Source organism: Capra hircus, chromosome 6 (assembly GCF_001704415.2).
Source record: "Capra hircus breed San Clemente chromosome 6, ASM170441v1, whole genome shotgun sequence".
NCBI classification, from domain to species: domain Eukaryota; kingdom Metazoa; phylum Chordata; class Mammalia; order Artiodactyla; family Bovidae; genus Capra; species Capra hircus.
In genome coordinates, this window is record NC_030813.1 from 13,355,236 (window position 1) to 13,382,575 (window position 27,340).

The 27,340-nt window shown below is 35.8% G+C and overlaps 1 protein-coding gene across 5 annotated transcripts in view; it reads left to right on the forward strand.

Moving 5' to 3' along the window:
• Positions 1–27,340, forward strand: part of ZGRF1 (zinc finger GRF-type containing 1) — a 55,727-nt gene that overhangs the window by 5,651 nt on the left and 22,736 nt on the right. For 3 of the 5 annotated variants that reach the window (XM_018049209.1, XM_018049210.1, XM_018049211.1), the window contains exons 4-17: positions 2,703–2,762; positions 4,170–4,355; positions 5,021–7,217; positions 10,498–10,571; positions 12,565–12,615; positions 14,549–14,635; positions 16,317–16,502; positions 18,299–18,401; positions 18,495–18,592; positions 20,898–21,021; positions 23,125–23,786; positions 24,666–24,804; positions 25,332–25,516; positions 26,307–26,503. In XM_018049209.1, the coding sequence (XP_017904698.1) occupies positions 2,703–2,762; positions 4,170–4,355; positions 5,021–7,217; positions 10,498–10,571; positions 12,565–12,615; positions 14,549–14,635; positions 16,317–16,502; positions 18,299–18,401; positions 18,495–18,592; positions 20,898–21,021; positions 23,125–23,786; positions 24,666–24,804; positions 25,332–25,516; positions 26,307–26,503 (4,349 nt within the window). The remainder of the gene's footprint in view (positions 1–2,702; positions 2,763–4,169; positions 4,356–5,020; positions 7,218–10,497; positions 10,572–12,564; positions 12,616–14,548; positions 14,636–16,316; positions 16,503–18,298; positions 18,402–18,494; positions 18,593–20,897; positions 21,022–23,124; positions 23,787–24,665; positions 24,805–25,331; positions 25,517–26,306; positions 26,504–27,340) is intronic. The other 2 variants (XM_013964465.2, XM_018049212.1) reach the window with 2 other exon arrangements.

Below are 27,340 nucleotides of genomic sequence, written 5' to 3' on the forward strand. Positions count from 1 at the left end.
GTGGCTCAGTGGCAAAGAATCCACCTGCTAATGCCGGAGATGTAGGTTCTATTGTTTCTCTTAATATTACCAAATTTAAAAGAAGAACTTTATTACAGATGAGTTGATAACATTGGACACGTTGGCAAGATTGTATCCTCCTGAATGAAGCCAGCAGTTAAAGATCTCCATATTGCCTCCTTTAATACATATCTATCACTCTGAAATTATCAGTAAAAGACACTTTTTAATATAGAAAGACTACTTGTAAGAAAACAAACCTCTTAAGGAAGTACCAGGCACATTTAAAACATGCAGTGAATAGTAACTATTGTTACAGATTTTGTCTTCAAGGGACTTTTATCTAATTTTTATCTAAGAGCCTAATAATTAAAATATGTACAGAGATACGCTTAAGGTTTTATGAGATTATAAATGAGAGATGTTAAAATTTGACTCTGGTTCAAAGAAATCTTTCTGGATGAAGAGTATTCTTTTGAGTATTTGTTTCGTTTTGTAAACAAAGTTGGTAGGTTTGAGGGAAGGAAGCCAGGATGGTGTTGTGGCTGTAACAATGTGGAGGTGTAGCACAGTGTGAAACACTCCTGGGAACTAGAAACAATTGACTGTGGCTGGAATAAGGGTCCATGTTGGAAAACTGTAGAAGAGACAGCTAAAGACGTGGGCAGGAGGCGTATTATAAAGGACTTTGTGTGCTCAGTCTGAGGTGCCAGTGAAGATTTAGGAGCAGAAGAATGATGTAATTGTGTTTCTGTTTTTAGAAAGATCCCTTTGGCAGCTATGTCTAATATACCTTTTAAGTGATGTAGGATGAAAGATTGGATTTAGAAAGACTTATAATAAAGAGGTTGTAGAATAATATAGACAAAACATAATGGGGCTCTGACCATGCAGGCGTTAGCATTGACAATGGAGAGAAATGGTAATGGAGAGAAACTGAAAATACAGAATCTGAAGGTCTTGGATATGAAGGAGAGGAGAATCCAGAGTGACTTTTAGGCTTCTGTATTATGCTTATGGTACTGAGTAAGATAGGATCTCTGAAAAAGAAAAGCACATTTAGAGGGAACAATGAAGATTCTGAGTTTCATTTTGAAACTATTTCATCGATTAGGCTAAAGCCTTTGACTGCATGGATCATAACAAACTGTGGAAAGCTCTTAAAGAGATGGGAATATAGACCGTCTTACTGTCTCCTGAGAATCCTGTTTGCGGGTCAAGAAGCAACAGTTAGAACCCAGTATGGGACAACTGATTGATTCAAGATTGAGGAAGGAGTACGACAGGGCTGTCTGCTGTCACCCTGTTTATTTAATCTACACGTTGAGCACATCATGAGAAATGCCGGGCTGGATGAGTTACAAGCTGGAATTAAAGACAGGCGGGAGAAACAGCAACAACCTCAGATATGTGGATGATACCGTTCTAACGGCAGAAAGCGAAGAGGAACTAAAGAGCCTCTTGATGAGGGCGAAAGAGGAGAGTGAAAGACTTGGCTTAAAACTATTAAAAAAAACTAAGATCATGGCATCCGGCCTCATTACTGCATGGCAAATAGAAGGGGAAAAGGTGGGAATAGGGACAGATTTTCTCTTCTTGGGCTTCAAAATCACTGCAGATGGTGACTGCAGCCATGAAATCAGAAGATGATTGCTTTTCAGCAGGAAAGCTATGACAAACCTAGACAACGTGGAAAAGCAGAGACGTTACTCTGCTGACAAAAGTCCTTATAGTCAAGGCTGTGGTCTTCCCAGTGGCCACATAAAATTGTACGGTTGTGAGAGCTGGACCGTAAAGAAGACAGAGCACCAAAGAATTGATGCTTTCGAACTGAGGTGCTGGAGAAGACTCCTGAAAGTACCCTGGACAGCAAGGAGGTCAAATCAGTTAGGGAAATCAACCCTGAATACTCGTTGGACGGGCTTATGCTAAAGCTCCAGTATTTTGGTTACCTGATGCAAACAGTTGACTCATTGGAAGAGTCCCTGGTGCTGGGAAGATTGAAAGCAGAAGGAGAAGAGGGCGTCAGAGGATGAGATGGCTGGATGGCATCACTGATGCAATGGACATGAACTTGGCAAACTTCTAGAGATGGTGAGGGACAGGGAGGCCTGGCTTGGTGTAGTCCATGGGTTCGCAAAGAGTCACACATGGCTGAGGGACTGAACAGTGAGCAGCATGGCTAGAGAGCTAGAGAGACACAGGAGAAAGCCAGAAAATGATCATCACCTTAGTTTCCTTTTTCTCCCATATCCTGCACATTCAGTAAGTTTTACTTTTTATGCCTCAAACAATTGTCTTATCCCATTGCTGAGGACTTATTTCAAGTTCTAATCATCTCCTTGATCCTTCATATCACAGCATTACAATAAGCTCTTTACTGATACTGTTTCCTGATATGCCTCCTGTAACTTATTCCAATTCGGTTTTCTCTCCAGTTTCATTCTAAGATTCTCCTGGTAGGGATTAATTTCTTGAATTTATGAGTATGCCTTTGCTTTTTTACACACACTGAATGGATGATTAGTAAACATTTGAGATAGATGCACTTTCTAATCCAAGTTTACAAAGTGGGTAATCCTTTAAGACATGATTTATTTATATAACAACTTTTCATTTGCTTTGAAGATATTTAAGAAAAGTAGAATTATGTTGTATCCTTTTTTTTAAGCATTGTTAATATTTGTTTTGTTTTAATATAGGCAATTTTATATGATGACAAAGGAGGATGTTTGGAGAGTTTATTTCTTAAGTGCCCTGAGGTATTTTAATATATCTTATATTTAAGCTATTGTTAAAAAATCTTTTACTTCCTTTGTGAATATTGTTAAATAGTATGGTAATGGCACTAATGTTAGTAATTATAGATAGTATTTATTGAACATTTATTATTAGCTAGACTCTGCTAAAGGCTTTTAGATATTATTTAATCTTTATTCAGCCCTGTGATTTTTATAGACTAAGAGTATAGTACTGAAAGATTAAATAATTTGCCCATGTTTATAGAGTTAAAGTGGTAAGGCTAGGATTTGAGCTAAGAAAGTTATTCTAACTCTATTATGTGGTTTTAATAATCAGAGAACTGCAGTGGGATATATTTTGTGAAATTGTTCTTATTTGAAATATTTTCTCAAATAGTCATGTTTTTTCTCTGGAGAAGGAAGAAAAGGGAACCAAAAGAATATTTTAGTATAAAGAATAAGGACAGTAGAAGTTATTTGTTCTGGATTTATTTCCCACTTTCACACACTTCCTAGCTAACCTCACCTCTCTGTGTTCACCCTATCTACTATAAAATGAGGACCATGGACGTATTCTACTTGATTGGTCAGAAAATTAGAAATAGCTTAGGTAAAGTGCCTCGCTGTTTAGTACAGTGATTCTCAAAGTGCTAAAGTGTATATTGTTATTATCATTGTGTTGATTTTGGCCATGGTACTTAATCTGTTTTAAAATTTTATGACAAAAATGGTGGTGGAATTCTAATATTGATCAAAAGAGGGTCTAGGAGGAGCATTATTTTAGTAAATACTTAATTGATGGTAACAATGGTTATTGTTATTTCATTTAAAGTTATTTCATGAGTAAAGATTGAGTAGCTTATCTATGATAATACACAGATTTTCCATATTACCAGCTAGGTTGATAATCTTTTTATGTTGCAGTCTGAAATGGTAATAGTACTGTATTCTGTTTATTAAACTGATTAGAAATGCTATTAGGAATATGATTGTTTAAGTAATAGTTTGTAATAATTTGTGATAATTTTATATATCTAATTCGATTTATAAAGATATACATATATAACTGATATTTAATAGCTCTAATTTAAGAATTATATTTAATTTTATGAATTCTAAGTGAAATCCTTGAGATGAAGCACAGTTTTCTTGTTTGTCTTTGTATCCCCAGCATGTAGCAAAAGTGCTCGTATAATCCTTAATATGTATTGCTGAATAAACAAATTAGTGAATTTATTTTGTTGTATTACTCTTTTGTGTGCTTGTTGATAGTTAACTAGTACATAGTAATAAGTAGTTATTGATTCATTTAGCAACTATTTATTGAATATCCATTGTGTCTTTGCCTGTGCTTGAAGTTTATTGCAACACGTATATAATCAAATAATTAGACATATATGATTTTGATGTTTATTCTTTAAAATTTAGGTTAAACCTGGAGATGATTTAGAAAGTGATCGGTACTTAATCACAGTTGAGGAGGTTAAAGTTGCTGGAAGCACAGCTGTCAAGCAGGATGTCATTAAAGAAGCACCAGCATTAAATTCAAAGAGGTTTATGTCTTCCGGCCGATCCCTTGGGTGTCAGCCTGCTGGTTTAAAAAGGAAGTTTACTGTAAGTTTCTCTGTTGAAAATAATAAATCAATATATATTTATAAAATCATTTCAAGAAGTAGTGAATTGTAAAGCTGTTGCACTGTATGATTAAAACTGTACTTCATAGTATAGGCTATGGTAGAAAAGACTTCCCTGGTGGCTCAGACAGTAAAGTGCCTGCCTACAATGCGGGAGACCCGGGTTTGATCCCTGGGTTGGGAAGATCCTCTGGAGAAGGAAATGGCAACCCACGCCAGTACTCTTGGCTGAAAAATCCCATAGATGGAGGAATGTGGCAGGCTACAGTCCATGAGGTCACAAAGAGTCAGACATGACTGAGCGATTTCACTTTCACTATGGTAGAAAGGAAGTAAACTCTAATCTTAATACAAATGAGTGTTTGCATTTTAGCATAGCAAAATTTATATCTTTTTTTTTGGCTGTGCTGGGTCTTAGTTGTGGCATGTGGGATCTAGTTCCCAGACCAGGGATCAAACCCAGGCCCCCTGCATTGGTAGTGCAGAGTCTTAGCCACTGGACCACCAGGGAAGGTTCCCAAAATTTATATTTTAATTGTTACTTTATCTTGTAAAACATGCACATTCTTTTTTCTTTTTTAGCCAGTTCATTTTACATTTTCTTTATCGTCTATAGAATAGCTAATAATTGTTTAATATTTTTAGGGTTTTCAAGGACCACGTCAAGTGCCAAAGAAAATGGTTATTACAGAAAACAGTGAACCAGCTGCTTCACTTGAGTCTGAGAAACCTGGTCCTGTTTTTCTTTCTCCATTGTACAGCACACCTCCTTTGTTTTCTACAATTGGCAAGAAAGATGCAAGTAGTATGCCAACAGACTCTGAGAACATTGTCACTTATAAGAACAGAGAGCGAAATGGCATACCTTTTTCTTCAGTTATCTCTACTCCATCCTTCAAGATTAACCCAGAAGTGCTATGTGAAGAAAATTATGTTTGCTCTCCTGTCAGTTCTGTAAATAAGCATTCAGATTCTTTACTGACCGATGATGAGTCCATGAAAAGAGATAGTTTGGCATCTCACGGTTTAGGAGTTTCACAAAACATTAGAAGCAAAGCCCAGATATTGGCTCTTCTGAAGTCCACATCCACAAGTACTTCTAAGGAGCTAAATTCTGAGATTATAGGCCATTTCCCTCAGATACAGCCACAAGGAAGTTTAGAAATTCCTGCTGAACCAAATTGCTTAATTGAACAGGAACAGTATGCTGAAGTGAAGAGCACAGAAAGTTTGCACAACCAGCATCAATCAGAAAATGCCATGAGAAATAAAAGCCGGTGGGCCATGTATTTATCCTCACAGAGTTCACCTGCACATTCTTCTACAGTAGATGGAAAAGATACGGAAGAGAAACCCAAGACTCAAGAAGGTAATTTAAACTTGAAAGACCTTTCGATGCAAAAAGGGATCCAGTTCTTTGAAACATGTGCTGAAAAGGGAAAAAGGTATAATGAAGATAAGCCAATAGATGATAATGATCAATCCTGGGATCAAGAAGGAAAACTAGAAATTCCTTCACTCTATGAACACAGTAGCTTACCAATTAATTGTAGCATTGTAGTAAATGATGGCTTATTGTTAGATTCTGACATTCAAAAAAATAATAAAAGATCTGTTGATCAAAATGACCAGATAGGCAAAAAAGGATCAATTCTTCTTAGAAAAAAAGCACAGGAGACAAATATAAATGGAACACCAGAAAAGAAGTGTGAACATCTGCAAGTTGAATCTTCACTAAGTAACAATTCTGGGATCTCTGATGATATATTTTCTAAAAGTAGCACTAACAATGAAAGCCTTAGTAGTATTCATGAACCCATGAGTGATATATCACAGCCACTTGTGGAAGTCACATTTAATCTAAACAATTTCGAAACCAGTGACACTGAAGAGGAATCACAGGAAAGCAGCAAAATTTCCCAGGATTCAGAGGATTGGGTGAAGGCACCTTTGGTTAATAGCAGCAATTCAAGATGTGAGAATATAAGTTGTAAAGAAGTTGGCAGTGAACATCTGCCTCTCTTAGCGTCTATTGGGGGCAAACTTTCAGAGACATTTCTCATGAAAGAGATTCTGCCTTCACAGTTTTGTGATAGAACTTGTGTAGGTTATGACACAGGAACTTGGAAAGCTGGAAACACTGGGAAAGAAAGAAAGGAGGTATGTAGTGACACATTAAGCAATTTTGACTCATCTTTAGAGTGGACTGATGATAGATATGTAGAAAATGATGAAGGCGCTAATAAATCCATTAGTGCTTCCTTCCCAAGTAAATCTGAAAGTATGAACGCAAATTTACATATTCCTCATTTTTTAAACATAGCCGCTGATCAGAAACCTGAAAACAACCTATTTTCAGAACAGGCTCAGACTCGGCCTTTTATTGTGGGAAGTGACTTAGACAAAAATACCAATCAGGTTTTACCATTAACCTCTAGCAGTGGTAACAGTATCCAGCTATTAAATGCCAAACAGATTCACTCTAAAGAATGTATTGCACTTGATAAATCACAGACCCAAGCTTCCAATTCTTTGTGTTACCCTTCGGGAAAAACACATATTTCCAAAGACAAAGAATCACATATTCCTGAATCTGAAGAGGTGGAAAGGAGTCAAAGTTTATCCCAGGACCATATTGATGTAGAAACTTCTGGAGAAAGCAAACAATACTGGAATAATATTAGAAATTCTTCAGAAATTTCTGGATTAGTAAATAGCATTTCTCTCTTAAAATCATTGACTGAACACAGTACGGCTTTGGAAGGCTTGGAAGCATTGAAAAATACCTCCTTTAAACAACAAGAAACTCTGCAGACATATGAGCCAGATAGCAATCCTGAAGGTTAGAATGGCAGGTCTCATCCTTGTTTTATTTGTTTACAGCTGTGTAATATTTTACTGTGTGGTTGAACCATCATTTGTGCAACCAGTCTCCGGTATTTTGTTATTGGAAGTAATGTGACAATGAGTAAGCTTTTATATCTGTGTAACTCTCTGGGTTTTTGCATGTTATTGCAGGTGTGTCTCCAGGGCAGATTCCTAACATAGGTTTGTTGAGTAAGTGTGTGTCTGTTAGATACTTCAGAATTCCCTCAAAGGAATCATATCATTTCTCACTCCCACTAATAATGTAAGAGAGTGCCAGTTTCAGCATAGCATTGCCAATAGAGTGTGTTGCCAAACTTTTGAATTTTTACCAATCTAATAGATGAGAAATGAGAGTATATTTTAAATTTGTATTTCTATTACTACAAGTGAAATTGAGCTTTTCGTATACTTAAACATCATTTGTCTTTTTTCTCCAACTGTCTGTTCTACCTTTTTATCCAGTCTTTTCACGGTTGTTGGTCTTTATATTCTCTTTTACTTGGAAGAATTCTTTAAAGATTAGAAATATCAGCCTTTTATCTATGATATATGTTGCAAATATTTTCTTTCAGTATGTTATTGATTGGCCTTTTGACTTGGCTTATGGTATTTGCCAACAGCGTATTTTTTAAAGAAAAATAATGTAGGACATAATATTATATACATATGAACAAATGAACAATGTACTTTATAATATTCAAAAGTTAAAATTGAACTCTTATTTGACTATCTCAAGAAATCCCTGAGAAAAATAGAAATATTGTACCTAGAAAATGTTTTTTTTAATGTAGTTAAATCTGTTGGTTATTATTATAGTTTATTTTCTAAAAAATTAAAAATGAAAAACTATTGAAAAATAAATGTAGGTAGATGTGGTTATGAAATATCAGATAAGGATATAAATTTCTAATATAAGATTTAGGAATTACAAATTTTAGTTTTGGGAAATTTTTTTTTTCTCATCAAGTTGGAGAAGAGGATTATAGTTAATTCTCATTATTTGTGTGATATATGTTCTATAAAGTTACCAAACAGTTAATTAGTGAACAGTAGGCCATTGCTTTTAGGAGAAATGAAGGTTAGGAGAAATGCAGGGTTAGTTTCCTTCAAACCTCTGGTCAGAACATTTCATCAGCTAATTAGTATAAAACCTTGGTTTTTTATTTGTTTTTTTTTTATTGAAGGATAATTGCTTTACAGAATTTTGTTGTTTTCTATCAAACCTCAACATGAATCAGCCATAGGTATACATATATCCCCTCCCTCTTGAACCTCCCTTCCATCTCCCTCCCCATCCCACCTCTCTAGGTTGATACAGAGCCCCTGTTTGAGTTTCATGAGACATACAGCAAATCCCCATTGGCTATCTATTTTACATACAGTAATGTAAGCTTCCATGTTACTCTTTCCTACATCTCACCCTTTCCTCCACTCTCCCCAGGTCCATAAGTCTGATCTCTGCATCTGTTTCTCCATTGCTGCCCTGTAAATTCTTCAGAATCATTTTTCTAGATTCCATATATGTGCGTTAGAATACAATATTTATCTTTCTCTTTCTGACTCACTTCACTCTGTGTAAGAGGTTCTGAGTTCATCCACCTCATGAGAACTGACTCAAACTCATTCCTTTTTCATGGCTGAATAATATTCCATTGTGTATATGTACCACAACTTCTTTATCCATTCATCTGTCAGTGGGCATCTAGGTTGCTTCCCTGTTCCAGCTATTATAAATAGTGCTTCAGTGGACAATGGGGTACATGTGTCTTTTTCAACCTTGGTGTCCTCAGGGTATATGCCCAGGAGTGGGATTGCTGGGTCATATGGTGGTAAAACCTTGTTTTATGTGTGTTTGCATTTAAAGATGCCTTACTTGATATATACTGGTGATTGATTAACACTGAAGTTATGCCCACCAGCACTCTAGCTCATGCCGGAATGAAACTTATCACTTGTTTTCTACATGAGGGACACCATAGCCTTCTTGCACTTAGGAACACTAGGCAGCACTACACATAGGAAACATTTAAAATAGCAAAGTCATCAATAAAAAGCCCTCAACTATGAAAAATGTTCTGAACAGATCACAAAAGGGACCCTTGGAGCAGGAGCACTGAAATTAGCAGGTGGAGTGTCTCCTATCTCAGTTGGGAATGTGCACATCAAGAAACTCATTTTTTCATAGTTGTGCATGTCTGCAAATGACCTCAGAAATATAGCTTTGATTCGGGGGTTACAAATAAATTTTAGTAAGTAAGTGGGATATGTGAATAATGAGGATTGACTATATTTTCTGACATAGATGTTTCTCTAACAAATGACTAAGTTGGTTTTCTTGAGACAGTTTGAAGAGATGAAATTTCTTACTAGAATTTAACAAATGACTTCATGGATTTTAATTCAGAATTAGAGAAGAATCCGTTTTACCACCATTTTAGGATGTGTGAAAATGTTAAAATAAAAACAAAACACATTTTCTCCAATATGTTAAAGTTTTTGTGAGATAATGGGAAACATTTTAGAAATGTTAATTTAGAAGTTTATTCTTGAGTGAAGGCAGTGAAGGAAAAAATTTTCATCCAGTGCCTTTAAAAAATTCTTTTTATAAATAAGCTCAAGTTCTAAAATTTTTGTTTCATTTATAGTCTGCATGTTTACAGAAAAATAATGAAACCAAAAATAATAATTGATAAAAAATGAAGTTTACACTGGATATAGCTACGTTTGTTTGTTTGATTTTACCAGAATTGAACACTTAAAAATTACAGTCTTATTGATGACTTTTAGGGGAAAAAAAATCCCATTTTAAACAGATAACTGATAAGGTATTTTGACTTAGCCACCCTGTCCTCCTTTCCATTCTGCAGCCTTACCAGCTTTTCTGTCTCAGAGTCTTGACACTTCTTTTGCCTTTTTCCTGAACATCTTTATTCCTGCATAGCTGATCTTCTTATCCTCAGGTTTCAGCATTTCTTCCCAGGAGAGATCTCTCCAGATCATCCTGCTAAAACCGCTCTATCATATTGCCCTGTGTTATGAAATCCTTTTGTATCACAAGCTGAATTTATTTACCTTCCGTGTCCCTCTGTTTTCAAGGGATCTTGTTTGTTTTGTTCACTGCTATTTCCACAGTGTCTGGCATACTGTAATTTCAAAATAATGGTTACATTCCTTGTTTCACTCAGTTTTAGAAAAAATTTTAGACCACTACTATATGTTTGACGAATAAGATCATTGGATTTTGTCCATTATAGCTGGGAAACCATTGACTACAGTAGTTTCACAAGCTATACCAAAGTCTCCTCATCTGAACCAGGATCCTCATCAGGTACATTTTTTTTTCTGTCAGTATATTTATTATTTTCATATAGAATGCTCTAGAATTTGTAATGATATTATAGAAATACCGAGGGTTTGAAGCTATCTTGGTTCACCATCTCCCCTGTATCTCAGTGATTTTATGTATCGCTTGGCCAAAGGAAATACCTAGCAGTTCCATTTATTTAGTTAATAGTATTAAAAACTTATCATGCCCAGTTAACTTGGCAAGCATTTTGGTTTTTCTTTCCAGTTTTATGGAGATATAATTAACAGTATAACATTGTATTAGTTTAAGATATATAACATAATGACTTGATATAGGATATGCATATATGATTGTGAAATGATTACAATAAAATGTAAATGATTACATTTACATTACAATAAAATGTAAAATGATTACATTTTATTTTTAAACATTTACTAATGGAATGCATGTACTTGTTGGACACTGTCCGGTTTCTCAGACCTTGGAATAGATTCAGTTTCTAGGTCCACACTCATTTTTGCATGGTAATTGATTTTTATCATAGCAATTTCCTAAAACCCAGCTTCACAAAGATAAGGTGTCACTGACAGAAATACAGGAGATTTGATGTTGAAACTGAGCTACCTTGAATTAGTAGTTTGTTCAGTTTCTGACAGATGTCTAATGACATGGTGTTTCCTTCAAATTTAAATCATCTTGTGGAGCCCCCATTAAGTACACTGAGGCACCCCAAAGTACCTTGTTACACCAGTTTGGGAACCATGGAAATAATGTAAAAAATAATAATACTGGGATTTCCCCAGTGGTCCAATGCCTAAGATTCCAAGCTCCTGATGCAGGGGACCCAAGTTTGATCCCTGGTTGGGGAACTAAGATCCCACATGCAACTCAGAGTTTGCATGCTGCAACCAAGCTTTGGCACAGTCAAATACATTTAAAAAAAAATTAATAATAATACTAATTAGGGGTGAATTGACATTATAGAATAAATTATCTAAATTAGTGTTTCCCAGTGAAGATGCTTTTGGCACATTTGAAGAAACAGTTCTTTTATTGTTTCATTTACCCCTAGTTTGTATCATATTTTATTTTTCATGTTACTGTTTTTTAAAAAATATTATCAATTTTTTCCTCATTTTTTAAATACAGAAAAAGGTAAAAAAATAAAACTTACCAAACCACCTGAATGGTAAAGAACCTTCGTGCCAGTGTAACAGATATAACAGACATGGGTTTGATCCCTGGTTCAGGAAGATCCCCTGGAGGAGGAAATGGCAAACCACTCCAGTATTCTTGCCTGGAGAATTCCTTGGACAGAGGAGCCTGGCAGGCTACAGTCTGTAGGGTCTCAAGAGTCAGACATGGCTGAGCGACTTAGCATGTATATCACCTGGAGATAATTACTGTTAACAGTTGCAGCTTTTTTTGGCGTATTAAAAAATGTGGTTAGATTAATGGGTACAAATAGTTTTATTCTAAATAGTTTTATATCCTTTCTGCTTAATATCTTATTTTATTTTCTCACATTATTAAAAACTCTCAAATGTACCTTTTAAAGGTTACTTATTATTCCATCCTGTGAATATCCTATGCTTTGGGCAAGCTATTCCCTATTTTGGACATTTAGATGATTTCTAGCATTTTGCTTTTCTAAATAAAACTTGAGCAGATAATTTTACACATAAATGATTATTTACATTTTAAAGTGTTTCCTTAGATTTAATTCTCAGAAGTGGAACTGATAATTTGAAAGGCCAATAACAACTTTCTTAGATGTTCTAAGAAACAACTTTGATATAAGTCAGATTGAAATATTTTAATGTTTTAATGTCAAATGAATATTTGTTTCACTTTATATTTACCAGTACTAAGATCTTTTAAAATTCTTCCTAAGTGAAATAGTATTTAATCAACACTTACCTTTTATTTCTTTGATTACTACTAATGGTGTCCTTTATTTTTTCTAACTTATATTAATGTTTCTGGCTTATATTAATGTTCTGTTCCTAAGATGATAAAAGAAAATGAAGCTGAACCAAGTGAATCACTTCAGTCTTTGCAGGTGAGTTAACTTTAAAAATGTATCAGATACTGTATCTGTATATATAGGTATGGCATGTAATTATATATTTGTGTTTTATATTGCCAGTTTTCAAATTTATTTGTAATTACCCTTTTCTACTCATTTAGATGAGCCTGCTGGCTTGTAGAAGTGCCCTTTGTAGCCAGTAGGATTTGGTTAAATAACAAATCTTTTATCATAAAGCTAATTTTGCAGACTTGCAAGCATTACCTAATCCAAGAATTGCCATTGACAGTTACAGCTGCATGTGCAGGCTGTGTTGCTTAAAACAGCACAAAACAAAACAAAATTCAGTGTGGTGACTCAGTCATTTTTCACCCTTATATTAGTATTACAAGATCAAATGTATAACATAACAGCAGCTTCCTAATTTAACTTACAAATGATCACATTCTTACTTTTTTTTCACTTAAAAAAAAATACGGTTTAAACTTTTTCGGTGATAATTACCACAAAGTATAAATTTCAAATTAACACTGTCACTGTTTTTCCCTTCACGATGAGTTGCCATTTAAAATAAATGTCATATGTTTTTAAAGCAAAATATTTTATAATCTCATAGTAATGAAAAAGGTCTTAGAATCTTTTGCAAAATAAAAGTAATTTAAATCTCTTTAGTATTAATATCGAAGTACATTTTTGTTTTTACAATTGCTTTCTTGCTACAACTCTGAAACAAACTCTTCATATATAGTAGTGATAGAAGGCACTCTCAAAATTTAAAGTTAGGGTGCTCTTTGAGGATATGCTTAATGCCACCTTCACTTTTGTTATGTAAGTGTAATTGCTCACACATAGCAAAGGAGCTAGAAGCTATTATGCTATGCTAATTAAGTTATAAATTCACTAGTATTAAAAATGCTAGTTCTAAAATATGAGTTGAATGTTTCTAAGAGCTACTTGATTGGCAGTTGTGCTTATAGAGTTATAAATGAAAGTGACCATGTGTGAAGAAATACAGTTTACCTCTTTTGGTGACGATTTTTTTCTTCGTAATTATTAAACAGAAAATTACTCCTAGAGTTGAGTTCATTTGTTAAGTCTCAAAGTCTCCAAGTGTGTAATTCACATGAGAAAATATGGCTATTTTAGTTACTTGAACTAAAAATGACTAGTTGCTGTGGTCTATATCTTGTGTTTTAGAGTTGCTAGAAAATGATTCATTTTTTAAATAAAGTGTTACACTTTTTATGATTTTCCTCTTTTAATTTCACACTAATTTTTGAATTAAATCTGCATTAACATAAATTTTATTTTTTTTATTTTTTTTTTATTTTAATTTTTACTTTATTTTACTTTACAATACTGTATTGGTTTTGCCATACATTGACATGAATCCACCACGGGTGTATATGCGTTCCCAAACATGAACCCCCCTCCCACCTCCCTCCCCATAACATCTCTCTGGGTCATCACCGTGCACCAGCCCCAAGCATGCTGTATCCTGCGTCGGACATAGACTGGCGATTTGATTCTTACATGATAGTATACATGTTAGAGTGCCATTCTCCCAAATCATCCCACCCTCTCCCTCTCCCTCTCCCTCTGAGTCCAAAAGTCCGTTATACACATCTGTGTCTTTTTTGTTGTCTTGCATACAGGGTCATCATTGCCGTCTTTCTAAATTCCATAAACATGAATTTTAGTATGGGATTTATAACATACTGTTTTAGAAGATTTCAATTAAAGTTCAGAATTAGAATTTTCTAATAAGCTGAGGTTTTACATTAACTAGTATTGTCCTTTCTTTGCTAGAGCACTCCTTTGCCAGGGGTAGTTTATTGTGTATATGTACAGAGAGATGAGAGACAGAGATGACGTGTACTTTAAGTTTGGGAACATTTTCCCACCAAACTCATAAACCACCTATAAAATTATTTTAGCTAACACACCAATTGATATTTTATCCTAGTTCTTTCCCTTGGGCACTGAAGAAAAGACTGCTTTTCTAGCTGTTATTCCTAAACAAGTGGAGAGAGAAGCCTGTAAAGACCCCAAGGTAAAATTTGTGAATTGATTTTTTTACTCACTATGTTTTCCTGCTGTTTTTTACACAACTTTAGAGTTTTCATAGACAGGTTAGTGATCAAAATGAATTAACCTGATTTTAAGAACAAGAGAAACTAATGACGGCTACCCCTTTTTTGGTCTTGAGCCCTCTCTCTGTCACTGACTAATGCATTATGTACACATAGGATACCTTAGGGATTGGACACAATGATATATATTAAGTACCATTAATGAGTGTTCAGTGCAGAACAAAGTGAAGATGTCCATAGCTTTTCATTTACTATAGCTTACTTCACCACTTTTACTCCAGGCTAAATGGGTAGAAGTGTATATAACCAAAGCTCTAAGTAGTACTACCCACTCCACAGCAAAAATTGATAGAGATAACAAGATATATATGGGTGGGTTTTGTAAATAACGATTCTGTTCTTAAAACTCAACATACCTCTGGAAAAGATAGGCATAGCGGCAAACAAAGCAAGGCATCTGTTTGCTTACAGAGAATTTGTATTCCCCATCAAGCAATGTAGAAATATAAAGTCTTTAAAGGTTTAGACTTTTTTTTATTGATATGTGTTATATTTTAAAATTCAGAGTGTTTTCAACAAAACTCCTGTTCCAGAGGCATTTTAGTTCCTTTAAAATGTGTGGTTTAAAATCTCCATTTTTAAGTAAGAATGTTCAGATTATATATTATTGTCACTTTGTTAATTTATCAGTTAGAAATAAATTCATTCTTTACATCCTTTCCTTCAGCTCTACACACTATTTTTCCATCTTCTGGGTAGACTGTGTCACCTTGTGTAGAGTAAAAATCCTAGAACCCTCAAGGGGGCAGCAGAGAAAGCCATTTGCAGTCTGAAAGCAGACCAGGTCTCGGATGGGTGAGAGCACCCCTCGGAGGTACATGTCCGTCTTGATATTCTTAGACCTTGTTTGTCCTCAGAGCTATAGGAGCCAATTATCTGGGAGGCTAAGAGCCCAGCATCTCCCTTGCTAATAGCCTGATAGTTTACAAAACCTTTAAACAAAGGAAATGCTTCCTCTGTTCCTTCTCTTTCTTCCCTTCCTACATTCCAAGCATGGTGTTAAATGCATACGATACCTTGATGAAGAGGAAGAGTTTCTGCCCTCAAGGAGCTTCCAGTTCAGTTAGTATACAGAAAAGAAGAAACTTCATTGTAGCATAATATGATGGCTATAGGGGCTTCCCCAGTGGCTCAGCGGTAAAGAATCCGTGTGCAGTGCAGGCGCCACAGGAGACACGGGTTCAAACCCTGGGTCAGGAGGATCCCCTGGAGGAGGGCATGGCAGCCCAGTCCAGTATTCTGGCCTGGAGAATCTCATGGACAGAGGAGCCTGGTGAGCCACAGTCCATAGTCATAAAGAGTTGGACATGACTGAAGCAGCTTAGCATGCACTCACGCACATGATGTCTGTAATGCAGAGCTGTGGGGAATTTCCTGGTGGTTCAGTAGTTACGACTCTGTGCATTCACCGTCTAGGGCCTAGGTTTGATCCTAAGTTGGGGAACTAAGATCCCACGAGCTGTGTGTCATGGCCAAAAAAAAAAAGTAATACTTAATAGAAAACTGAATTGTGCATTGTTTTCTTTGTATATATGCATTGTAAATACATTTCTCACTGCTCGTTTTAATACTTTACTGTAGCCTGTTGAGTTTCAAGGGCACCAAGTGAAAGGATCTGCTTCTAGCGCTGTGATGGTCAGAGGACACAGCTCGCAGGTCGAATGCAGTCAGGTTTTGGATGGCACTGTGTATGAAAGCCGCACAACAAATGCTTGTTCTTTGACACCAGCGTTGCCTAGCACTTGTATGCAGACTGACTTCTTGCAGGTAAAATTATTCTTACAGTCGCACCTTGCCAAATCATTTTCTTTATGTCAATACTCAATTTTGCAGAGAAAGCATATTTACATCTTCGTACAGCTGTAAGTTAAAAAACAGCTTAGTAAATTCACATGAAGCATCATAAATCAAACTAAGTAAGATAAAACTGTTTGAAAGATTTACTGCCTTTTTTAGGATCAGGAACTTGATTATTTTTCACTTCAGAGAATATTAGGAATTCATGACAAGAGCAAATAGGCAGATTATATGTAGAAAATATATTTTATAACAGCTATTAGATTTGTTTTCCTTCTGATATCCGCCCCTCTCCCCTGCTAAGTAGATGGCAAGTACCTCTCATTGCTACCAGATAGAAGAGGTTATTGAGAAAAGGATGTATACATGTATTTGAAACAGTATCTGTTAAAGAGATTTAAAATCTTTCCATTTTTTATTAAAGCATAAAACACATACAGAATAAGTGCATAGACCGTAAGTGCACAGCTCAGTAATTACCACAGGGTGAAGACAGCCGTGTAACCTCCACCCTTAAGAAACAGAGCATTACCATGGTTATTGGGCTTTATCAATTTGTTTATTTCTTATTAGGATCTCTTGCAGTCGGTACTTTGGTTTGACTTTCTTCCATATTGCTAAGCTTATACTGTTTCCCCGTCCTTTTAATATATTGTAATTCAGGGATACCATTATTTCTTAGTTTCATCAAAGGTAAGAGGTGTTTCCATTTCTCATTTCTTGTTTGTTTTGTTTTTGAGAGGAGAATAAAGAAGTACTCCATACTGAAAAAGAAATTTATGTCCATTTGTTTTATTTTTAAATATTTTCACATACATCAGTATGGTCATGTTTTACATCCCAAGTTTATAAAAAGTGTTCTAAGGCAAAATGACTGGATTTACCAAAAGAGATAAGAACTTTTAGAAGTGTGACAGATTGCTTGCACACAGCAGTATCTGAACTTAAAAAATTATCTTGTATTTCATAAAATCCCAAGATACTATAATTAACTGTAAGAAGCACCATTATAATGTATGATACTAAGAAATTAACACTAGTCAATTAACCTTACAGAGTGCTTTTTCACTGCCTTTTAAAAAATGTGGTAAAAAACACATACTATAAAATTTGCAATCTTCACCATTTTATGTGCACACTTTGGTAGTGGGAGGTACATTAACAGTGCTACAGAATAGATCTTCAGAACTTTGTTCACCTTCACTTGGATTTTTAATGTTATATTTAGTGAAAGACTCTTAGATTTATTTGAACATAGTTTTATTGTGTATCACACTGCTTTGTTTTCTTGTCTTTCCATGAATACAATACTTTTTGTTTGATGCTAAACCCTAGTTTGGTCTTCTTGAGGACGTATAAACAATAGAATTGCTTTAATATGTCCAATATTAACAAGGCACAAATTCATATTTGTGATCATTATTTGACCAGTATGACTCTTGCGTGTAGTTGCACTTGCACAGGCAGAGATAACTGTGTCCCAGCTGTTGTCTGTGCTATAGAGATGTAAAATGTCTTTATTTTCAAGGTGTATTCCCACCTCAAAGATGTTAAGAGATAAGAAATATGAGCCATACGATTTGATGAAATATAATATACTCTACTTTCCCTGAATGGAATTGGCTTCATAACATCTCTTTGTTTTTCTGTGTCTCAAGTTATAACTATAAACTATATATATATATATGTGTATATAGATAGATAGGTAAAGTTATGGATGTGTACACACTTTTTTCTAAACTGATAAATGAATCTCTATTTTCTAGTTTCCAAATGAAGAAAACTTTCCAAAAGGAGATACTAGCTTTACTATTCAAGACAATTTTAAAGTGAGAGCTGAGTTTAATAAGGACTTGACTAAAAATGATTGTAAGTATATTATAAATAAAATATAATATTAAAAAGTTATTTGACATTGAACAAACTAGTATATAAATATTCATGCTTTTTCCCCCCCGACAGCAATTTTAGATTTCCCTCCTAAAGATTCAGACCATTTATATAATTATTTGGATAATAATTTTAAATCAACAGAGAGGACTTCGTGGGAAAAAAATAAGGTATAATGTGAACAAATTTGTTTTTCTTTCTGCTTTGTTTTTGTGGCTACACCCTGCAGCTTGTGGGATTTTAGTTCCATAATTAGGGATGAACCCATCCCCGATAGTAAAGCGTTGAGTCCTAACCACTCGACTGCCAGGGAATCCCCTAAACAGTTTTAATAGTTGTCAGTAAAAAATTTTGGTGAATCTTAGAAACAGCAAGTGTAATTACCCTGAGACTGAAGAACTGGGTGGGTTCAAGAATGTGAACGAAGGGCATAGTAGCTGGATTGTGGAAAGTCACAGGGAAAGCAGTAATCAAATGAAATTGGGAAAGTGAGCAGGACCAGATACATGAAGTCTTGCAGGTCAGATTAAGAGGTTTAACATTGGTCTATGTTCCATTGCGAAATTACTGAAGGGTTTCAGCAGAAAACTCATTACATTTACATTTTTAAAAGGTTTTGCTGGCTGCTGTGTGGAACATGGATTTGATGGACACTGTGGTGGAAGCAAGGAAACCAGTTAAAATGAGCTGTAGATGACAGTGACTTGAAGAAGAGACTGCGGCAGTGAAAGTATAGAGGAGTTGGTAGTTAGATGTAAGATAAATTTTGGAGTCAGAAGCATGGATGTTGCTAGATTGGATGTAGAGAGCAGAGTGAAGGAAGGGGAAGAGAAAGCCTCCTGGATTTCTGACTTAACAAAGTGGACTGAAGTGGGCTTTACTGAGTGCAGTCAGCTGCAGGGCTCTATTCGTCTGCTAGGGCTGCTGTAACGGAGGGTGAGTGACTTAAACAACAGAAATTTATTTTGTCACAGTTCTGGAGGGTAGAAGTCCAAGATCAAGTTTCGGATGAGAACTCTATTCCTGGCATACAGACGGCTACCTTTTCACTATGTTCTCATGTATACTTCCTTGGTATGTGCACATGGATAAAGAGAGTACAAGAGAGTGAGAATTCTCTTCTTATAAGGACACTAATTCTGGTGGATCAGGGTACCACTCTTAGGGCTTCATTTAGCCTTTATTACCTCTTAAAGGCCCCATCTGCAAACACAGTCACACTGGGAGACGGGGAAGAAAGCAATAATAAAAGGTGTTGCGTCATACTGGGGACCCACTAAGAGGCCTGTAAAACAAAACTCAGGATTGTCCTGCCTGAAGAATAAGAAAAGTAAGGTATTCACATACCAGTTCCCATCTCTTTGGCTGAAGGTTACTCCTTGTTATATTAACCACCTGGCACGTTTGGCCTGCTCTACCTGCTGTCGCAGCCACTGTCCTCAGACAGAAAGATGTAGATGCTGAGGTAGGAAGCCTGGGACAGGTAGAGGAGCAATTCCCCAACTGTAGATGACCTCAGAGATAGGCCCGGGAGACATGGCAGGACAGCAACAGCGTCTGCTACAGTGGTTAACGGTGGGACTCTTAGGAATTTTTCAGTGGGCTGTGCTTCCTGCCATGTAGAAGAGTCTGATCTACTGGGAGAGACACAGAAGCGGACTTGCAGAGAAAGAGACAGAGTTAGTGGCAGCAGAAGCCCCGATTCCAGCTGGTTTTGAGGCCCTGGCCCCAGCTCTGTTCAATTCATACTGGATTTTTTTTTCATTGGAGGATAATTGCTTTACAATGTTGTGTTGGTTTCTGCCACATATCAAGATGAATCAGCCATAGGTATAGATAGGTCCCCTCTCTCTTGAACCTGCCTGTCACCTCCCACTCCATCCTATCACAGAGCACTGCAACCCATATTAGATTTTTAAGGTGATTAATTTCTAGAAGTAGCAACAAAATTAAATCCTATTAGAAGGAGAATAACATAGAGATGATATGACTGTTCAGATATGGAATATATTAGGAGTTTATTCCATTTAGAAGCAATATTTTGAAGTTTAGTCAACTGTAGATATACCCTAGACCTAAGGACATAAAGAGAAAGCTGTTCAGGCCTTGGGTTTGCAGGAAGTGTTGCCTTCCCAGATCCAGACATGAGGTCTGCTTAAGCCTGTGTCCCTAAGACTGGAACCTGATCTTCACAACCAAATCCCCATAACTTATATCAATCCAAATCAGAATCCGACCCATTTCAAATAAATCTAACAGGTTTATGTTCTGTATTTCACTTTCCAATATCCTTGTTTATTTTAGTGCATGTATTCTATCCTGCCCTTTTGGAAGGAACTTTGCCCCACTATAGCTCTGCACAATGTGCTTGAAAGCATTGTTTTTATAATACAGTTACTAGAATTCGTTCAGGCTATAGGGGAAAAATGCAGTAAGAGGATTTGGTCTGTAGTTTTGTCTCTTCTTTCTGGATAGGTGATGTCACCAGAACAGAAGATCTCAACATTAAGCCCTGTTTCTACTTTATCTTTTAACTCAAGAGATGATGACTTCATGCTAGAATTCTCTGAGGAGTCCCTGAAAACGCAAACTTTACCTGGTAATGTTCACTTTCTCAACGTACATAATTGCTTCCGTAATTATCTAATTATGGTTCTAATCTATCTGTCCATGTAAAATGAAATTTTTCATTTGAGAGATTGCTGCTGCTGCTGCTAAGTCGCTTCAGTTGTGTCCGACTCTGTGTGACCCCATAGACGGCAGCCCACCAGGCTCCCCGGTCCCTGGGATTCTCCAGACAAGAACATTGGAGTGGGTTGCCATTTTTTTCTCCAATGCATGAAAGTGAAAAGTGAAAGTGAAGTCGCTCAGTCATGTCCGAGTCTTCGCAACCCCATGGACTGCAGCCTACCAGACTCCTCTGTCCATGGTATTTTCCAGGCAAGAGTACTGGAATAGGGTGCCATCGCCTTCTTCGTGAGAGATTGCTACTAAACTAAAAATAATCTTGAAACCAGACTCACTGTCTTATACCCTCACGCCTTCCCACACTCTGCTTTGACTTTTTCTGTTGAGGACAGCTCTTACTTCCAAATCCAGTACTCCCTTCTAGTTCTCTGGTACCTTCCTTCTTTATCCTCTCATCTTCTCATCTCAGACCTCTACCATTGCCAACACTTCTCACAGCTGTAATTCCAGAGCCTGGCCCCTCTGTAGCCCCTTCCCCTCCCAGGGAACGGGTTCATTGTGAATGTCAATCATGGTTGACCTTCTCATAACCTCTTAGCTTCCCCTCTTTTGCTCTGGGATCCTGGCATTATCAGGGAGCTCTTCAACTGCTGCGACCTCAACTGCATTCTCAGGCTTCTGTGTCTTCATACATTACACCTCTTCCCTATGAGTAATTTCCTGCTTCTTGATAAGATAATATATCTATAGGATCTCTTTCACTAACTTCTGTTCCTCTCTGTTTTCTTGCAATCTCATCAGTGTATCTTCCCTTGATTCTGAAGTTAGGCTGAGTGAGGAGTAAAGTTTTAGGTAATTTTTTGGTCGTGGGTGGATGATATAAAAATGAAAGCCGTAAAGTTTCTGGAGAATTGGATTGGGGAAGGTTTAGTGAGTGTGGGTGGTAGAAGAAGCAAGGTAGGAAAGAGTCAGTGTGGGAAGAGTGAGCATTGAAAACAAGTGAAGTGATAGTGACAGACAGATGGTCTACACAGACCTGCCATGACTTTTACTATTTAATCAAGTTTTATCTTTCCTGTCAGTGTTGCTTAATCAGTTGTTAGGATTACATCATAACACTTTACGAAAGAATGCCATTGACTTACCTGCTGTCCTGCTACCTTCCCAAGTGACTGCCAGGGTTTATTTCCAACGAAACAGAAACTCTGTCAAGAAGGAACATTATTATAAAATAGGAAACCATAGCATTTTAGGTAAAAACTTTAAGCTGATATAGTTCTTATGCAGTATTACTATTTATTCAGCAAATATTACTGCTTTTAATATTTTCAGGAATATATCAACTACTAGTGATGCTGAAAGGAATTCTGAAACTCAGCCAAAATCTGCCATAACATGTGTTTACCACAGTTGAACTCTTATCACATAACAGTGTATCAAAATAAAGCAAAAAGTCTTCTTTACCTTGAAGGTCAACATATTAATCCATGAGTATAATAAATATATGAGAGGTTATAACACATCAATAAATAAACCTTGAACTTCAGTCTCTGGAGAAGGAATATAAAGTTGAGAACAAAACCTAAGCTTGGTTTCTTGCCTTAACTCTGCCAATTGGTAGTTATGTTACCTCTAGGCCTTGGTTGGCAACCTCATCTGTAAAGTGAGAATGATGAATCCCTTCTTGGTTGTCAAGTACTTGAAAAGCTCAGTGCTATATAAATATAATGCAATGTTTGGTGGGGTAGGTGTGGTGGTGGTGAATGGGAATTACTAGCTAAGAAAAGAAAAAGAGGATTTCAATATCAACCTTAAAAGGTTTCAGAGTCTAAAATTAAGTTTTAAATTTTTATTTTTTTGAAACCAAACCATTAAAATTTTTTAAAAGGAAATGTGATTTTCTTTTCTGGCACAAGGCAGAAGGTAATTTTTGCTTTTTTGTATGGATACCCACTGTTTTCTAAAGATTGAGTGATATCTATAATACATTTTTAATCAGCTCTTTTTTTTTCAGTAATGAAAAAATCAAGTTCTCTGGAGAATAAGAAGAACCTTCAAAGGCTTTCCTTTGAAGTAAGTAGAACCCGAGCTCCACTTGTTACTTTGCCACCTGCCAGTGGGCCACCTGACTTAGATTCTTGTTCATTTATGATGGACTGTGACAGGCAAAAGTCTTCCGGTTCTCCCATATTCAGCCTGTGTGAAGAGTCAGCAGTTCCTTCTTTTAGCTTTGGGCCCAAGGACCAAAGTGAAGCTTCTTTCTCTAACGAATCTAGGGAAGTGACTCCAAGTGATGTTTCACTTCTTGATAATACATCTACTCAAAGCAAGTGGCTGAAATATCAAAATACACGCCAGTGCAACTTGACTGCTCCAGACAGAGTTGATGAGAAAGTAACAGATGGCTTCTTTGCTGAGGCTGTTTCTGGGATGCATTTTAGTAACACAGGTGAAAGAGAGAATGATGCTGTGAATGAAAGTTCTTTAGACTCTGTGCATTTACAAATGATGAAACACATGCTTCAACAGCAGCAGCAGGATTTTAGCAGTCAAGATTCGGTTTGCAGAAAGAAGGCATTTTCTTTGAATATAAACGAGGCTTCTAAGACTGAGGAAATTCAGAATTTGTTAGGAGAGTATGCCTACTACAACTGCAGTCTAACAGGAGGTTTACAGGTGAGGAAATGTACCAGCGTTTTCTTGGTGCATCTTTTCCAGTACTTATCTGAATTTCAGCAAAAGAATTACCAAAGTCATACAGGTAAAATGATTTTAGTCTTGAAGCCAGTGGCTTTAGGATTTTTTTTAGAGTTTTCCAGAACTCTTGCTACAGTCACATTTTTTAAAAAAATTCTTTTTATTTATTTAATGAATTTATTTGGCTGCACCAGGTCTTAGTTGTGGCCTATGGGATCTTAGTTCCCTGATCAGGAATCAAACCCAGGCTCCCTGCATTGGGAGCATGGAGTCTTAGCCACTGGACCACCAGGAAAGTCCCAGTCACATCTTTGACTTAAGACCTTTCTAGAGGTTGTAAACACTAAATTACATATTTGAGAGTGTCTGGTGCAGTATCTGGCACATAAAAGGTACTTAAATTATAGTTCTGTTTCCACCATCACTTCCACCGCTACTATTACTGTTGTTTTCATTTTTACTATCAGCTCAGTTTTGATTATTTTCATTTCACTATCAGCTCAGTTTTGCTGACCAGATCATTATTACGGTAAAGGTACATCCTATTTACATTGGTTATGAACAATTCTTACTGTAATTGTGACCAGAAGTAGAGATACATAATGATTCATTCACATCAGTTAAATTTTTCCTACAAAAATATTTAAAAATTTATTAAGGGGCCAACAAGAAAAGTTAGTCTTATTTATCATTAAAAGTGCGATGTCATAGCCTTCCCTGCTATACTCAATTTCTCATTTAAAACTAGAAAATGATTTTCATGCATTCTGGAAATCAAAAGAAAAAATATCTATAGAATTTGCTTATAAACAGTATTTTTCTGGAGTTATTATAATAACTTGAATTACTGCATTTCAGGAGGTAAATGACTCTGAGCTATGCTTCCCAAGTGGACCGAAAGTAAAATCTGCATGTCTTCCCCAAAGGCAAATTCACATACCAGCTGTTTTTCAGTCTCCTGCTCATTATAAGCAGATTTTTACATCTTGTCTCACAGGTATGAGACAAGATTTTTAAAAAAATTTTATTATGATTGATTGCTGCTTAATGTCAATAGTATAACTGTGAGAAAGTATAGTATCTTATATGATGAATTTTTACATTAAATTTCTGCTTGAGATTTGGTATTTTCTATATATTTAATCCAGGTTTTGACAGTAACTTATATTTTAATTTCAGATCAAAATTGTCTATTTAAGACAATTTAAGAGTGGGAAATGACAGCATTATCTTTTTCAATATGTAGTATAAAAATTTTTTTAAAACTAAAAGTGTTAGAGGTAGTTTTGATAAATCAAATAGGAAATTTTAAGTATGGTGTGTGATTAGTTTTGATTGTTTTTTTATACAAGAGTAATACTCGTCTTTTTAAAAATGGATGTTAATGTTATGTTACAGTTTACTCTGTCAAAGGCTATTTTCAGATTTAACTAATAGTACATATCTGATACAAACGTGAAATTATTTTGTATTTAATTTTCATCTGTATATATTTTTAAATTACCTTAAAAATTTTTTTTGTAGAACATTTAAATATATTGCTATTTGGATTGGCACAAAGGTTGCACAAAGCTCTTTCAAAAGTTGACATATCATTTTACACATCATCAGATGGAGACAAACTGAAAAATGTAGACAATAATGTGCCATCCTGCCATCATCAGCAGCCTGCAAAACTGGTCATGGTTAAAAAGGAAGGTCCAAATAAGGTATTTTTCCTCTCTTCCCCTCCTTTTGTTAGACTTACTTGTTTATAAAAGTCTTGGTACCTGTTGCTGTACAAAAGGTTAAAGTGTTAAGTCTTGACTAGGAGTCTTCTGCTTGAGGCATTAGTAACGAACATATAGTAAACACTCAGTACATTTTTTCTGAAAGATGATCTGCATTCGAGGATACAAAAATATGAGTTAAGATCAGCTTTCAGATTGCTTGGGAACTTGCTGCATAGTAGCAGATGGAGAAAAAGATGTAAAAGGAAATTTTATATAATACTGGAATTTATAAAATAGGAGGGATGCGCAAATTACAGGAAGAGCACTGAGAAGGGAATGTGTCCCCACCTGAGGGCTTAGCGATTGCAGGGATGAGCCTGAAGAAAGTAAGGGCTGAAACTGGTCTCTAGTATGAGTAACAAAACTGATAAGGCCAGAGGAATAGAGAAGCATACTGACTTAATTCATATTGCTGATAACATTATTATGGAAGAAGTTACGTTAGTAAACTGTGTATAATGTTGACTGATGGTTTGTATTTGTAACTGTACTTTCACTCATAATACAACTTTCCTCCAGTGCTTGCGTATTCCACTTCATCGTTAGTTGAGTTTGTAAATTTGGACTTAAATTTAGTTGCAAAAGCAAGAATTCATAAATAATATTGGAGAAGTCTCCAAGCAGCCTTTAGAAAAGTCTTGACAAACATGGTACTAAAACAGCAAAATAAATAAATAAATAAAAACATTATTTTTCTTACTAAGTTTCAATATCTTTGTCCCCTCAGGGTCGTCTCTTTTATACCTGTGATGGACCCAAAGCTAACCAATGTAAATTTTTTAAGTGGTTTGAAGAAATGACGCCAGCATATTCAACACAGGAAAAATCTCTACCTAGCATGGTTTTAAGTGATATAAAAAGTATTGGCTTCTACTTAAGAAGTCAAAACATACCCCTCTATGAGGAATGCCAACTTTTCGTGAGGTATGTTTTATGATGCTAAGTAACTGCTTCTAATTGTATCAAAATAGTAACCTCACATCACCAGTTTTCAAAGAGATTGAGTTAGGAAAAATATCTAAAAGATACCTCAGTTTTTATAACTATAAAATGGGAACAATTCTCTAAAGCTGTTTTTGGTCCCCTCTAAATATTGAGCAGATATTTGGGGTGGCTCAGTGGTAAAGAATCTGCCTGCGAATGCAAGAGATGCAGGAGATGTATATTTGATCCCTGGGTCGGGAAGATCCCCTGGAGAAAGAAATGGTAACCCACTCCAGTATTCTTACCTGGAAAATCCCATGGACAGAGGAGCCTGGTGGGTTACAGTCCACAAAGGGTCGCAAAGAGTCCGACACAACTTAGCAAGTAAACCACATTAAACAAACATTGAGCAGTGTCAGCAATATCAAGATTACTGGCAGGAATGCCATTTTTCTAACCACTTTTACATTAATCATAATCCGAAGGAAAACTCTGAAACAAATCCCAAGAATAATTTTTATCAGTGCAGGATAATACATAGTGATCATTCACAAACCTCAGCTACATAGTTTATAGTATCATAGAATGCTACTTTTTGGAAACAGTTTTATAAAACTTGAATTACCCAAAAAGTAAAATAATGATCATTTGGATGATAATTTAATAATAACAGCATTTATTGGGAGCTTGTATATGTCAGGTACTCTTCTAAACACTCTGCACTATTATTTAATTGTCATAATTTATAAGCTATGGAAATATAATCTATTACTCCATTTTACAGTTATAGAAACTGAAGTATTCTATCTTTTAGATACTAATCCTATCTGTCTCTTT